This window comes from Dendropsophus ebraccatus, chromosome 8 (assembly GCF_027789765.1).
Source record: "Dendropsophus ebraccatus isolate aDenEbr1 chromosome 8, aDenEbr1.pat, whole genome shotgun sequence".
In the NCBI taxonomy this organism is placed as follows: Eukaryota; Metazoa; Chordata; class Amphibia; order Anura; family Hylidae; genus Dendropsophus; species Dendropsophus ebraccatus.
The window spans coordinates 122,719,432-122,735,976 of NC_091461.1; the positions used below are offsets into that span (position 1 = coordinate 122,719,432).

At 45.1% G+C, this 16,545-nt stretch overlaps 1 protein-coding gene across 4 annotated transcripts in view; it reads left to right on the forward strand.

The window, feature by feature from the left end:
* BSND (barttin CLCNK type accessory subunit beta) overlaps positions 1–13,136 on the forward strand; it is a 29,630-nt gene extending 16,494 nt beyond the window's left edge. For 2 of the 4 annotated variants that reach the window (XM_069979504.1, XM_069979505.1), the window contains exons 3-7: positions 465–519; positions 3,415–3,749; positions 10,640–10,722; positions 11,641–11,874; positions 12,157–13,136. In XM_069979504.1, coding sequence (XP_069835605.1) covers positions 3,573–3,749; positions 10,640–10,722; positions 11,641–11,874; positions 12,157–12,574 — 912 coding nt within the window. In that variant the 5' untranslated portion in view covers positions 465–519; positions 3,415–3,572 and the 3' untranslated portion in view covers positions 12,575–13,136. Of the gene's footprint in view, positions 1–464; positions 520–3,331; positions 3,750–10,639; positions 10,723–11,640; positions 11,875–12,156 lie in introns of those variants that run through there. The other 2 variants (XM_069979506.1, XM_069979507.1) reach the window with 2 other exon arrangements.
* The last annotated feature ends 3,409 nt before the right edge of the window (positions 13,137–16,545 follow it).

A 16,545-nucleotide genomic window follows, 5' to 3' on the forward strand; every position in this document is an offset into this window, starting at 1 on the left:
GACGCAGCATAGCACCACTAAGGGTGTATACAGACTGATGCATCCTGTTGTTTTAGTTTACAAAGTTATTGCACTATGGACAATCTAACCATTGTCTATTGCCAAAGTTATTTATAATGATTTATATGCCATTGCCTTATTATAAACCATGCTGTGTCTTAGCCTTCTCTCAAAACCCAGTGCTTTTCCCAGTGCTACGCCATGGACGGCTTTTCTCAAGTAGGGGAGTATGTGATGTCCCACCACAGGTGTTTTTGTCTCTCCTGTGCACTTGTGAAAAAGCCTTTTTCTTCAGGTTAAAATTGGTGATGAAGTATTCACCACTAGGTGTCAGTATTTTTATGTCTATGTATTGCAAAGCTGAAGTCAGTATTTCGGTAATGTTTTATGTGTACCATGTGTTGACCAATAGGAGGTGCTCTCTACTTTTAACCCCTCTCTTTTCTCCTTTCTCCTGCACACAGTCATCCCTACCACTCACAGAGAGGGAAGAAGCAAAAACAGCTGTTCCTTCAGTAGGTAAGCCAGGGCCTGGCTGATGCCAGGACCTCTTTCAGGGACAGGCAAGTGGAGTCTAGTCTAGACACTACAGTGTACAGATGCAGCAAGAGACATCTAGTTTTTTCACAACTTCTACTATATCTACTATGCAGTACTAAGCACTTTGAAGTGAAAGGTCATCAAGAAACACCCTGACCCACGACGAGAACACATCTACAAAGAGCAGGGCAGTATCCTGAGCACAAGAGGAACTAGCCTGGATAGAACAAATTTACCGTAAAGGAGCTATCGTATCCTATCTAGCAGAGCTTAGACAGGACAGGTAGCTCAACACTGTAATGCAGAAGGTGGTCAGACCAAAGTCTAAACACAACTACAAGTAAACTTCTCACTACAAAGAATATCTTCAGGTTCCGGAACAGTACATTGCTACATTGGGTTGGGGCTCCTCCGACAAACTCCTCTACTCTACTCTTCAAGCACCGCTACAACTACCTCTCTTCTTTACTCTACTTTTAAGCACCTCCTTAAGAACAACAAGTTTAAGCACTAAGGGGGAGATTTATCAAAGGGTGTAAAGTTTAGACTGGTGCAAACTGCCCACAGCAACCAATCACAGCTCAGCTCCGACAGCAACCAATCACAGCTCAGCTTCCACAGCAACCAATCACAGCTCAGCTTCCACAGCAACCAATCACAGCTCAGCTTCCACAGCAACCAATCACAGCTCAGCTCCACAGCAACCAATCACAGCTCAGCTTCCAGCTCTGGTTAGAGAAAAGCTGAGCTGTGATTGGTTGCTGTGGCAAGTTTGCACCAGTCTAAATTTTACACCCTTTGATAAATCTCCCCCTAAGAGTCTGTGTCAAGGATTTATCTATTCTGCAAAAGTCTATTGTATTATTGAAGAACTTGACAGTAAAGCTGTTCTATTTTTATATCACTGGGACTCTGTCATATTCTGTATGCACCAGCACCTGTACACACTAGCCGCACACCTTGGGTTATTTTTCCCCTTTCTGTGGGTGGCGGTACCGATAGTCGGGGGGGGTCAGTTGCCACTCAGGACTAACGTGACAAGATCCCAAAGGACCCACTACACCTGTGTGCTAGACAAGCAATGGTGTCACGTATGGTATGGCGGCTTCCGGCCACCAGAGGGAGCTCACCACAGCACACTCGTACAGCACAGTAGGGACAGCATATGGTATGGCTAAGTTCATGGTAAGGTTGCATTAACATGAACGCAAAATGTGCAGATTTGTGATCCGTACTCCAAAACAAAGCAAATGGCCTAGTGCAGCACCGACACAGCTATAGAAGGTAATGGAAGCCGTTATTGTAGATCAGCAAATTGTGACATAACTATTTCCGCTTTTCCTGGCAGCAACTGGATCAGTAATGGCTGTGGGGAAAGCAAGTACAGGTTTTTTTTTACAAGGAGACATCATCTATGACTAGAGGAAGCACAGAAGGGTTTCTTCACAGCAAAAGCAGTGAGACTATGAAACTCTATAGATTCTTTACTGTAAGAGCAGTGAGACAATAGAACTCTCTATAGACTCTTTACTGTAAAAGCAGTAAAACTATAGGACTCTATAGATTCTTTACTGTAAGAGCAGAAAGACTATAGGACTCTATAGATTCTATAAAATAGATAATATAGATAAAATATCTATAGGCTCTTCACTGTAAGAGCAGTAAGACTGAGAAACTCTCTATAGATTCTTTACTGTAAGAGCAGTGAGACAACAGAACTCTCTATAGACTCTTTACTGTAACAGCAGTAAGACTATAGAACTCTATAGATTCTTTACTGTAAGAACAGTTAGACTATAGGACTCTTTAGATTCTTTACTGTAAGACCAGTAAGACTATATAACTCTATATAGTTTCTTTACTGCAAAAGCAGTGAGACAATGGGATTCACTATAGATTTGTGACTGTAAGAGCTGCAAGACCATGGGACTCTATAGATTCTTCACTGTAAGAGCATTCAAATAAAGGGAATCTCTATAGATTAATTACTGTAAGAGCAGTGAGACAATGAAAATCTCTATAGTTTCTTTAGTGTAAAAGCTGTGAAGCAATGGAACTCTATAGATTATTTACTGAAAGAACAGTACGGCTATAGAACACTCTATAGATTAATTACTGTAAGAGCAGTGAGACTATGGAACCCTATATAGATTCTTTACTGTAAGAGCAGTGAGACTATGGAAATCTATATAGAATCTTTACTGTAAGAGCAGTGAGACTATGGAAATCTATATAGAATCTTTACTGTAAGAGCAGTGAGACTATGGAACCCTATATAGATTCTTTACTGTAAGAGCAGTGAGACTATGGAACCCTATTTAGATTCTTTACTGTAAGAGCAGTGAGACTATGGAACCCTATTTAGATTCTTTACTGTAAGAGCAGTGAGACTATGGAACTCTCTGCTAGAGGTAGTAGCCAGGGTGAACTCAATAAAAGGTCCTGGATACAAATCTGGAGTGTAATAATATTCCAGGTTATAGTCACTAGATTGTGGAGAAGGGTCGTATAACCGGGGATTTATCCTGATACCAGATGTGTGGGTCGGCCCTATGTACCATTGGATTGAAGCTTGGGGGGGGGGAGGTCTGGAGGAATGAAGGTAACAGGCTGCTCTGGATGAGCACGGGTCTTATTCAGCCTCATAAATCGCAGGTGATCCTGTAAATCACATAGCAGGCGATAGCACTGTATACATATATACAGACACTAAAAGAGCCCGGTGTGATGTGGTATACAGCAGTGCCTGCTCTCATCCATCTATATACACAACAGGTGGAGGTGGAGACATTCCTGGGGATTTAGACCTGCAGGGAAGGTTACAGCGAGGCGGCAGCGCTGGACTGGAAACCAAACCATTTGCATTCATTTCAGGACTATTAGAACTGGCTGGATCGGCTTTGGTCAGGGGCGGTGTGAGGCTGATGAAGTGCAGAGAAGAGATCAGCAGGATCAGTGGGATCAGCAGCTCCTGACACTTTCATTCCCTCTCATATACTTGGACGCCGTCACTTTTACCGAATCCAGATCCAATGGCCGAGGATAAAACGTTCCGCTACGGACTCATCGTCCTGGGATTCTTCCTGATCATGATCGGCATGTTCATTATGAGTGTGGACAAACCCCAAATCTACATCACCTTCTGCTGCATCGGGGTCTTACTGGTCTTCATAGGGATCACCTGGAGCATCTGTCAGTGTTACCCCAAGGTAGGAGCCCCCCTCTACATAAACAACTACATTATGGGGGATGCTAAAGGGGTAGGTCACCCAAAAATCAACTGGTGCCAGAGATTTCTAATTTACTTCTGTTTAAAAATCTCCAATCTTCCAGTACTTATCAGCTGCTGTATGTCCTGCAGGAAGTGATGTATTCTCCCCAGTCTGACACAGTGCTCTCTGCTGCCACCTCTGTCCATGTCAGGAACTGTCCAGAGCAGCAGCAAATCCCCATAGAAAACCTCTCCTGCTCTGGACAGTTCCTGACATGGACAGAGGTGGCAGTAGAGAGCTCTGTGTCTGGAGAGAATACACCACTTCCTGCAGGACACACAGCAGCTGATAAATACTGGAAGTCTGGAGATTTGTAAATAGGTAAAATACAAATCTATGGCACTTCCTGGGACCAGTTGATTTGAAAGATGTTTATTTATTTATTTTTTATGCTGAACTGTCCCATTAATGTTTATTATCCATGTGTTTTGACATCCTGTTTTATGACATCATGTCTTGCAGTATTCACTATGATCATTATTACTGTATGATGACATCATTGTACTATGACTGTTAATCCTGTGATACTTAAAGGGGTATTCCAAATTGTAATTTGTTTTTAATTAAAAAAAAAATCCACTTAGCACTATGGAAAATATTAAAGGGGTACTCCAGCGAAAATCTTTTTCTTTCAAATCAACTGGTGTCAGAAAGTTGTTTTATTTTCAGTTTGGCACACTGCTCTCTGCTGACATTTCTGGCCGAGACAGGAACTCTGTCTCGGTTTTCTATGGTGTGCTATCCTCCTGTGTATTACTCTATGGTGTGCTATCCTCCTGTGTATTACTCTATGCTGTGCTATCCTCCTGTACATTACTTTATGGTGTGCTATCCTCCTGTGTATTACTCTATGGTGTGCTATCCTCCTGTGTATTACTCTATGGTGTGCTATCCTCCTATGTATTACTCTATGGTGTGCTATCCTCCTGTGTATTACTCTATGCTGTGCTATCCTCCTGTACATTACTTTATGGTGTGCTATCCTCCTGTGTATTACTCTATGGTGTGCTATCCTCCTGTGTATTACTCTATGGTGTGCTATCCTCCTGTGTATTACTCTATGCTGTGCTATTCTCCTGTGTATTACTCTATGGTGTGCTATCCTCCTGTGTATTACTCTATGCTGTGCTATCCTCCTGTGTATTACTCTATGCTGTGCTATCCTCCTGTGTATTACTCTATGCTGTGCTATCCTCCTGTGTATTACTCTATGCTGTGCTATCCTCCTGTGTATTACTCTATGGTGCTATCCTCCTGTGTATTACTCTATGCTGTGCTATCCTCCTGTGTATTACTCTATGGTGTGCTATCCTCCTGTATATCACTCTATGCTGTGCTATCCTCCTGTGTATTACTCTATGGTGTGCTATCCTCCAGTACATTACTCTATGGTGTGCTATCCTCCTGTGTATTACTCTATGCTGTGCTATCCTGTGTATTACTCTATGGTGTGCTATCCTCCTGTACATTACTCTATGGTGTGCTATCCTGTACATTACTCTATGGTGTGCTATCCTCCTGTACATTACTCTATGGTGTGCTATCCTCCTGTACATTACTCTATTCTGTGCTATCCTCCAGTACATTACTCTATGCTGTGCTATCCTCCAGTACATTACTCTATGGTTTGCTATCCTCCAGTACATTAATCTATGCTGTGCTATCCTCCTGTACATTACTCTATGCTGTGCTATCCTCCTGTGTATTACTCTATGGTGCTATCCTCCTGTGTATTACTCTATGCTGTGCTATCCTCCTGTACATTACTCTATGCTGTGCTATCCTGTACATTACTCTATGCTGTGCTATCCTGTGTATTACTCTATGCTGTGCTATCCTCCTGTACATTACTTTATGCTGTGCTATCCTCCTGTACATTACTCTTTGGTGTGCTATCCTCCTGTGTATTACTCTATGGTGTGCTATCCTCCTGTGTATTACTCTATGGTGTGCTATCCTCCTGTACATTACTCTATGCTGTGCTATCCTCCTGTACATTACTCTATGCTGTGCTATCCTCCTGTGTATTACTCTATGCTGTGCTATCCTCCTGTACATTACTCTATGCTGTGCTATCCTCCTGTACATTACTCTATGCTGTGCTATCCTCCTGTGTATTACTCTATGGTGTGCTATCCTCCTGTGTATTACTCTATGGTGTGCTATCCTCCTATGTATTACTCTATGGTGTGCTATTCTCCTGTGTATTACTCTATGGTGTGCTATCCTCCTGTGTATTACTCTATGCTGTGCTATCCTCCTGTGTATTACTCTATGGTGTGCTAACCTCCTGTATATCACTCTATGCTGTGCTAACCTCCTGTGTATTACTCTATGCTGTGCTATCCTCCTGTACATTACTCTATGGTGTGCTATCCTGTACATTACTCTATGGTGTGCTATCCTCCTGTACATTACTCTATGGTGTGCTATCCTCCTGTACATTACTCTATGGTGTGCTATCATCCTGTGTATTACTCTATTCTGTGCTATCCTCCAGTACATTACTCTATGCTGTGCTATCCTCCAGTACATTACTCTATGGTGTGCTATCCTCCTGTGTATTACTCTATGGTGTGCTATCCTCCAGTACATTACTCTATGGTTTGCTATCCTCCAGTACATTACTCTATGGTGTGCTATCCTCCTGTGTATTACTCTATGCTGTGCTATCCTCCTGTACATTACTCTATGGTGTGCTATCCTGTACATTACTCTATGGTGTGCTATCCTCCTGTACATTACTCTATGGTGTGCTATCCTGTACATTACTCTATGGTGTGCTATCCTGTGTATTACTCTATGGTGTGCTATCCTCCGGTATATTACTATATGGTGTGCTATCCTCCTGTGTATTACTCTATGGTGTGCTATCCTCCTGTGTATTACTCTATGGTGCTATCCTCCTGTGTATTACTCTATGCTGTGCTATCCTCCTGTACATTACTCTATGCTGTGCTATCCTGTACATTACTCTATGCTGTGCTATCCTGTGTATTACTCTATGCTGTGCTATCCTCCTGTACATTACTTTATGCTGTGCTATCCTCCTGTACATTACTCTTTGGTGTGCTATCCTCCTGTGTATTACTCTATGGTGTGCTATCCTCCTGTGTATTACTCTATGGTGTGCTATCCTCCTGTACATTACTCTATGCTGTGCTATCCTCCTGTACATTACTCTATGCTGTGCTATCCTGTGTATTACTCTATGCTGTGCTATCCTCCTGTACATTACTCTATGCTGTGCTATCCTCCTGTGTATTACTCTATGGTGTGCTATCCTCCTGTACATTACTCTATGCTGTGCTATCCTCCTGTACATTACTCTATGCTGTGCTATCCTGTGTATTACTCTATGGTGTGCTATCCTCCTGTACATTACTCTTTGGTGTGCTATCCTCCTGTGTATTACTCTATGCTGTGCTATCCTCCTGTGTATTACTCTATGGTGTGCTATCCTCCTGTACATTACTCTATGCTGTGCTATCCTCCTGTACATTACTCTATGCTGTGCTATCCTCCTGTACATTACTCTATGGTGTGCTATCCTGTGTATTACTCTATGGTGTGCTATCCTCCTGTACATTACTCTGTGCTGTGCTATCCTCCTGTACATTACTCTATGCTGTGCTATCCTCCTGTACATTACTCTATGGTTTGCTATCCTCCAGTACATTACTTTATGGTGTGCTATCCTGTGTATTACTCTATGCTGTGCTATCCTGTGCATTACTCTATGCTGTGCTATCCTCCTGTGTATTACTCTATGCTGTGCTATCCTCCTGTACATTTCTTTATGCTGTGCTATCCTCCTGTACATTACTCTTTGGTGTGCTATCCTCCTGTGTATTACTCTATGGTGTGCTATCCTGTGTATTACTCTATGGTGTGCTATCCTCCTGTACATTACTCTGTGCTGTGCTATCCTCCTGTACATTACTCTATGCTGTGCTATCCTCCTGTGTATTTCTCTATGCTGTGCTATCCTCCTGTACATTACTCTATGGTGTGCTATCCTCCTGTACATTACTCTATGGTGTGCTATCCTCCTGTATATTACTCTGTGGTGTGCTATCCTCCAGTACATTACTCTATGGTGTGCTATCCTCCTGTATATTACTCTATGGTGTGCTATCATGTGTATTACTCTATGGTGTGCTATCCTCCAGTACATTACTCTATGGTGTGCTATCCTCCTGTACATTACTCTATGGTGTGCTATCCTCCAGTACATTACTCTATGGTGTGCTATCCTCCTGTACATTACTCTATGGTGTGCTATCCTCCTGTTCATTACTCTATGCTGTGCTATCCTGTGTATGACTCTATGGTGTGCTATCCTCCTGTACATTACTCTATGCTGTGCTATCCTCCTGTTTATTACTCTATGCTGTGCTATCCTCCTGTGTATTACTCTATGCTGTGCTATCCTGTGTATTACTCTATGCTGTGCTATCCTCCTGTACATTACTCTGTGGTGTGCTATCCTCCTGTGTATTACTCTATAGTGTGCTATCCTGTACATTACTCTATGCTGTGCTATCCTCCTGTATATCACTCTATGCTGTGCTATCCTCCTGTGTATTACTCTATGGTGTGCTATCCTCCTGTACATTACTCTATGGTGTGCTATCCTCCTGTGTATTACTCTATGCTGTGCTATCCTCCTGTACATTACTCTATGGTGTGCTATCCTCCTGTACATTACTCTATGCTGTGCTATCCTCCTGTACATTACTCTATGCTGTGCTATCCTGTGTATGACTCTATGGTGTGCTATCCTCCTGTACATTACTCTATGGTGTGCTATCCTCCTGTGTATTACTCTATGGTGTGCTATCCTCCTGTACATTACTCTGTGGTGTGCTATCCTGTACATTACTCTATGCTGTGCTATCCTCCTGTGTATTACTCTATGCTGTGCTATCCTCCTGTACATTACTCTATGGTGTGCTATCCTTCTGTACATTACTCTATGCTGTGCTATCCTCCTGTACATTACTCTATGCTGTGCTATCCTCCTGTACATTACTCTATGGTGTGCTATCCTCCAGTACATTACTCTATGGTGTGCTATCCTCCTGTTCATTACTCTATGCTGTGCTATCCTCCTGTACATTACTCTATGCTGTGCTATCCTCCTGTGTATTACTCTATGCTGTGCTATCCTCCTGTGTATTACTCTATGCTGTGCTATCCTCCTGTGTATTACTCTATGCTGTGCTATCCTCCTGTACATTACTCTATGCTGTGCTATCCTCCTGTACATTACTCTATGGTGTGCTATCCTCCAGTACATTACTCTATGGTGTGCTATCCTCCTGTTCATTACTCTATGCTGTGCTATCCTCCTGTACATTACTCTATGCTGTGCTATCCTCCTGTGTATTACTCTATGCTGTGCTATCCTCCTGTGTATTACTCTATGCTGTGCTATCCTCCTGTACATTACTCTATGCTGTGCTATCCTCTACATTACTCTATGCCGTGCTATCCTCCTGTACATTACTCTATGCCGTGCTATTCTCCTGTACATTACTCTATGCTGTGCTATCCTCCTGTGTATTACTCTATGCTGTGCTATCCTCCTGTACATTACTCTATGGTGTGCTATTCTCCTGTACATTACTCTATGCTGTGCTATCCTCCTGTATATTACTCTATGGTGTGCTATCCTCCTGTATATTACTCTATGGTGTGCTATCCTCCTGTGTATTACTCTATGCTGTGCTATCCTCCTGTATATTACTCTATGCTGTGCTATCCTCTAGATTCTGTGATGTAACCAGTGCATGGGGCATATATATATATATATATATATATATATATATATACCGTGTTTCCCCGAAAGTAAGACCCTGTCTTACATTAATTTTACTCCCAAAAGTCCCACCCTGCCTTACTTTCGGGGGAGGCCTTACATTTCCCTATCGTTCCTTTTGACCCCCCCCCCACCCCCACCTGGCCTTCTCCTCATGCCTCCTCTCACTTCTCCAAATTCCTCTACTGTTTTTCCTCCTAGTCATTCCCCTTCCTTTTTTCTGTCATTCCTCCTCATTCCCCCTGTACTTCTCATGCTTCCTCTCGCTCCTCCATATTCCTCTCCTGTATACATCCCCATTCATTTCCCCCTTATTCCTCTTTGATCCTTTGGATTTCTCATGCTTCCTCCCACTCCTCCTTATTCCTTTCCTATCCTTCTTCTTATTCATTCCCCTCCATTTCCCCTGTTCCTTCTCATTCCACAGACACACATACACACCTTACCTTTCTTCTGTCTCAACGCGATTCCTCTGCGGTACCGGGCTGACGAGGTGACGTTCGGCCAATCAGCTGCGAGCCGGCTGACTGGCCAATCGCAGCTCGAGCTGACTGGCCAATCGCAGCTCGAGCAGCAGGATGCGCCGCAGGCCATTTACTGAAGGCGGAATACGGGCGGCTCCTGGATGGAGCGAGGTACCGTAGCAGTTCCTGTACTTTCCCCAGGGACCCCACCCATATGCGGCCTTACATTCCCCCCTCCCAGCTACCCTGCTCTACAATCGGGGGGTGCCCTACATTGGCGGACCCCCCCGAAACCCTCACCCTGCCTTACTTTCGGGGGGGTCCTACTTTCGGGGAAACACGGTATATATATATATATATATATATAGGGGTGCAGAGGGCTGCAGTAGGAGGCCAGCAGTAAAATGAAGGGGTTCCTGTTACAGATGTTGCATTGGGGGTCAGGTCAGGTCACTCATCCAATGACATCTTACCACTGATGATAGCGGCCGGACACAATCTTCTATATTTGTGCACTTGTATTATTTGTATTTCCCCAGATTACATTTGTCCCGGTGGATATGGAGACGGTCCCATTCTCGGAGAAGTCTTCTGCATTCCCGGAGCTCCCCCAGAAGCCGTGGTATGTCCCCGGATGGTAGACGGACTCTTTATAATAACTTATTATACTATTATAATACCCGTCCATTCACCTGCAGATTATTCCTCCCGTCACTTCCTGCAAGGTCAGACATTATTACATTGTGGACGGTGGAAACTATGCAGAGTCTCTCTAACAGGGACGTTATATTATCCCAACAACAAGGGAGATTTCTATCTGGGGTCATTTAGTAGAAATGTACAGACAATAGGAAGGTGATGACAGGAGATAATCATCTATTCATCAGCATCTTTCCAATAAGTTTCTGTTTCTCTAGTGAGTCTAGATGAGAAATTAAAGGGGCACTCCAAAGACACAGAAAGAAAACCCAATACATTGGCTTTAAAGGAGTAATTCACAAAAACATTGTTCAAATCAACTGTGCCAGTGTCAGAAATTCGTTATTTACTTCTATTAAAAAATCTCCAGTCTTCCAGTACTTATCAGCTGTTGTATGTTCTGCAGGAAGTGGTGTATTCTCTCCAGTCTGACACAGTTCTCTCTGCTGCCACCTCTGTCCATGTCAGGAACTGTCCAGAGCAGCAGCAAATCCCCATAGAAAACCTCTCCTGCACTGGACAGTTCCTGACATGGACAGAGGTGGCAGCAGAGAGCACTGTGTCAGACTGGAGAGAATACACCACTTCCTGCAGGTAATACAGCAGCTGAGAAGTACTGGAAGACTGGGGATTTTTAAACAGAAGTAAATTAAAAGTCTATAAAACTTTCTGAAACCAGTTGATTTGAAAGAATTCTCCAACATTCTCCAACATGAGGTTTCGTAGACATTGCAAAATTACAGCCATCATCGACCCAACATTCTTCGTCAGTCAGGGCAAGATGAGAACCTCAGGGATATCTACCACATTGGATAATTTTATTCCCTTAATGTCTTCTTAGTTCGTCCACACCTTACACGAGCAGTAAAGATGCCGAGCAATACGACGCCACTCTGCCATCATACGAGCAAATCCAGATCAAAGTGGAGGAGGTGGTGGAAGAGAAGCTGGTCCAGTCCGTTCCTCCATTACTGCCGTCAATGTTGGGAGATCCACAGGCCAGAATACAAGCCAAGGTGGAGATCCACCGGAATTCAGTCTGCAAGGAGGAGCGTGCGATGGCCGAAGCCAACTGGTACGTAGAGGGGTCGGGAATAGGGTTGAGCCTAGATGCTGAACTGTTGGGGTTTGGCAAAATTCTCTGAACCCGAATGTTCGGCACTTGACTCCTGGCATCTTAAGAAGTTGAATGGCACCTTAGGGAGTCCTGGAAAATATGGATACAACCATAGGAGGGAGTCAAATGCCGAGGGTTCGGAGACTGTTGTCGCACCTGAACAGCTTGGCTTCTACGGTCAACACTAGTCATGAACTATAAATCTTAACTCCCACTTGACACTTGTCTGTTTCCCCGCAGCCAGTCCGCACCTCTTGCCTCTCTCAAAGAAGACACCAACCTGACGGCATCGGATGATGGGGGGAGTAGTACTTCTTCTCTTCATAGTGATGATTGGCACAATGATAGGCCACAGATGCAGATTTCTTTGGCTCGCTTACAAGGTCCCATCTCTGGAGAAGGAATTGCCCTTATAGATGCCCCCGTACCTGAGGGAACCTTAGTCATGTTGCCCCGTGAAGAAGTCTACACAGAGGCGAAAAGTCAACGCTATCAACTTCCCCATCATGGCGACTATAATGGCCTTAAAGATGAGTCCGGGGTCAGCACTCATCCACCAGGTCCTACCCAGGACTCCGAGACTGATGATCTCTATTATGGAATAAAGGATGAGACGGAGACTTTAATGCCGGGGGATGAATCTGACTTTGAGCATTGACCGCAAGGTGAGCGTCTCAATGGACGCCATTGATGCCATTATCGTCAGGCTCCCATTACAAGGCATGGCAGTATTTATATGGAGCCGGAATATTTATTGGGTCCATCGTAATTTCTTTATATATAAGTCTGGGACAATCTGTGTTCTTTAGAAGAATCCCACATAGATCAGCTGATCACCGAGAGTTCTGTATCTAAAGACTCATGGACCCTGCTGCAAAAGTTCCTTTTAAATTCTCCTTTGTACCCTAAAAAGTGAAACTCCCCCCAACACAACACAAGTAAAATTGTGTCCCTACAATATAATAATGTCACCTTTGTGTCCCTCTGTAAAAGTCATAGGCCCCACTTTCTGCTTCCACCTAATAATATTATCCTTGTTTGTGCCCCAAAAAGTAATAAGACCAAACAGACTGTACTGTTAGGGCCCTATTGGCCTGACAGGCTGACATCGTCCTGTGTGATAGGGCCAGCGATCAGCCAATAAACAAGCAAACACTCACTTATTGCTCGGCAGCTGGAAGATGAGGGAGGTGATGCTGGAGGATAAGAGGGAGGTGATGCTGGAGGATGAGGGGGGTGATGCTGGAGGATGAGGGGGGTGATGCTGGAGGATGAGGGGGATGATGCTGGAGGATGAGGGGGGTGATGCTGGAGGATGAGGGGGGTGATGCTGGAGGATGAGGGGGTGATGCTGGAGGATGAGGGGGGTGATGCTGGAGGATAAGAGGGAGGTGATGCTGGAGGATAAGAGGGAGGTGATGCTGGAGGATGAGGGGGATGATGCTGGAGGATGAGGGGGGTGATGCTGGAGGATGAGGGGGATGATGCTGGAGGATGAGGGGGGTGATGCTGGAGGATGAGGGAGGTGATGCTGGAGGATGAGAGGGAGGTGGTGCTGGAGTATAGGAGGGGGGTGATGCTGGAGGATGAGGGGGGTGATGCTGGAGGATGAGGGGGTGATGCTGGAGGATGAGGGGGATGATGAGGGAGGTGATGCTGGAGGATGAGGGGGGTGATGCTGGAGGATGAGGGGGGTGATGCTGGAGGATGAGGGGGATGATGCTGGAGGATGAGGGAGGTGATGCTGGAGGATGAGGGGGGTGATGCTGGAGGATGAGGGGGATGATGCTGGAGGATGAGGAGGATGATGCTGGAGGATGAGAGGGAGGTGATGCTGGAGGATGAGAGGGAGGTGATGCTGGAGGATGAGAGGGGGTGATGCTGGAGGATGAGAAGGGTTATGCTGGAGGATGAGGGGGGTGATGCTGGAGGATGAGGGGGGTGATGCTGGAGGATGAGGGGGGTGATGCTGGAGGATAAGAGGGAGGTGATGCTGGAGGATAAGAGGGGTGATGCTGGAGGATAAGAGGGAGGTGATGCTGGAGGATGAGGGGGGTGATGCTGGAGGATGAGGGGGTGATGCTGGAGGATGAGGGGGTGATGCTGGAGGATGAGGGGGTGATGCTGGAGGATGAGGGGGGTGATGCTGGAGGATAAGGGGGATGATGCTGGAGGATGAGGGGAGCTACTACACAGGGGGGCATTTACTATATAGGGGCCAATCCCTGCCCTAAAGATATGTCATTGGCCCCTAAACACCATACAGGAACCCATCAGCAATAGTCTTACATCCAATAATTTAAAGGCCCTATTACACAAAACGATTATCGCCCCTTACGCCTGATAATCGTCTTCTGTAATAGAAGACAACGATGAGCAATGTCGTCTGATCGTTGTTTAGCAACATGTTGAAAGACAAACGATTAATATAGAAACGATCTGCTGGGGTCGCTCCGTGGAATAGAAGCGCTGCTGTCTTCTATGGGCTGCCCAGACGATCATGTGATCACCAGACAGCCCCCCGTCCCTTACCCGCTTGCTGCCGACGCATGTAATAGTACCAGCAGTGAACGCGGACCAAGCGAGCGCTGCGATCGCCCCATAATAGGGGCTTAATGTCAGCACCGCAGAAGGGAAATGAACCAATACAAAGAGCCCCCTGCAATCGGTCCCTGTAAGCAGGCGGCACTCACCCTATGGCTACTGGATAAGGTCCCTGACTATTCCCGTACACGGTTTTCCATGAGGGTTTTGTGCGACCCTTTTCCATCATATTGTACAGACATCACAGAGAATTAAACCTCTTACAGTCCCGTTATACAGAGAGAGGATGATTCCCATATTATAACACGTCATCCGGCCTTTATAGACACAGAGACTAAAATGATTGTAAAAAATGATAAAAACGATAATTTTTCTATGATTAATGTATGATTTATAAATGGCGCTTCATCACTTTTTACTGTTAAAGACTCAGAAACTGCAGAAAGAATAAAATCAGCGGATTTGGGGTCTTGCGTATTTGGATAAACTCGTCCTGATGATGGAGAAACCAACCAAGATGGAGGCCTCTACAGGGGTGCACATGTCATTTAAAGGGATCCTGTCACCTCTCTGTGTTAGTAAATCCTTGTACTCACCATGAAATAACAATTCTGGATCACCTATTTCTATAGCTGTGTGATTCTCCGTATGATGTGCCGATCCTCTGTTACTCTTCCTAGAAATCTATGACTCAATAGCCAACTGGGTGTAACCAGTTGGGGGCGTGTCCCTACATAGTCTGGTAAACTCAGCTATGATTGGATAGTGTCAGACTGTGCAGGGACACGCCCCCAGTTGGTAACACCCAGTTGGCTAATTAGTCTTATATTGCAGTGCTTTGGAAACATCCAGTGACGTCCCGGCCGATCAGCATAGATCCTATACTGTCTATGCTTATCGGCTTTTTGCAGGCGGCCCGAGATCCAGCAGTGGTGGGGTGAGTACACATTACTGTCATGTCCCCCTCAGCCCACCAGGATCACCAGTTATCAAACATTCCCGGACTACCTCTTTATCTTCTCCTGATGGCGCCAAATACTAGACAGTAACCATTACGGTAACAGACCAGGAACCAGAAACCCGAGGGGACCCGGACACTCCATGGAACCATAGTAAGAGAATATCAGTAGATGTGACAGCTCGGACTCCGTACAGTATATAGTGTTCTCCCCATGATATTCCGCTCCTAGCCGATAACACACGGACACAATGAGAAGGGAAATACAATGGAAGCTGCGTGGTGGGGGCCTCTCCGGCTGACTGAACAGGTGGGGCGGCTGCTCTCACGCGGAGGGAGAAGATGGGAGATAATCTCCGCACCTCATTATATGTGTGTTCATAATAAACTCTGACCAAGCCGTGTCCTTCATGCTGGGTGGACAGGGCGATGAAGGTCATGTGACTGCGGCTCGGGTCGAATAGGTATGAGGGAGGCAGATCCACCACAGATATGGCAGATATAACATGACGATGATGAGTCTGTTATCCATGGTGTCACTATAAGAGGGTCACAGGTCACAGTCTGACCTCAGTTATGCCTTACAGGGGTGTCACACTCAGGCCCTCCAGCTGAAGCTTTGGCTCTTCAAGTATGATGGGAATTGTAGTTTTGTAACAGCTGGCGGGCGGCAGGTTGGACTCCTGTGCAGCTGAGAAGGTCGTTTGGCAACTTAAAGGGGATATTCATGGGAAAAAAAAGGTTCTTTCAGAGATTTGTAATTTACTTTTAATAAAAAATTTCCAGTCTTCCAGTACTTATCAGCTACTGTATGTCCTGCAGGAAGTGGTGTATTTTCTCCAGTCTGACACAGTGCTCTCTGCTGCCACCTCTGTCTATGTCAGGAACTGTCCAGAGCAGGAAAGGTTTTCTATGGGGATTTGCTGCTGCTCTGGACAGTTCCTAACATGGACAGAGGTGGCAGCAGAGAGCACTGTGTCAGACTGGAGTGAATACACCACTTCATGCAGGACATACAGCAGATGATAAGTACTGGAAGACTGGAGATTTTTAAATAGACGTAAATTACAAATCTCTGGCACTTTCTGGCACCAGTTGATTAAAAAGAATTATTTTCTGGTAAACAA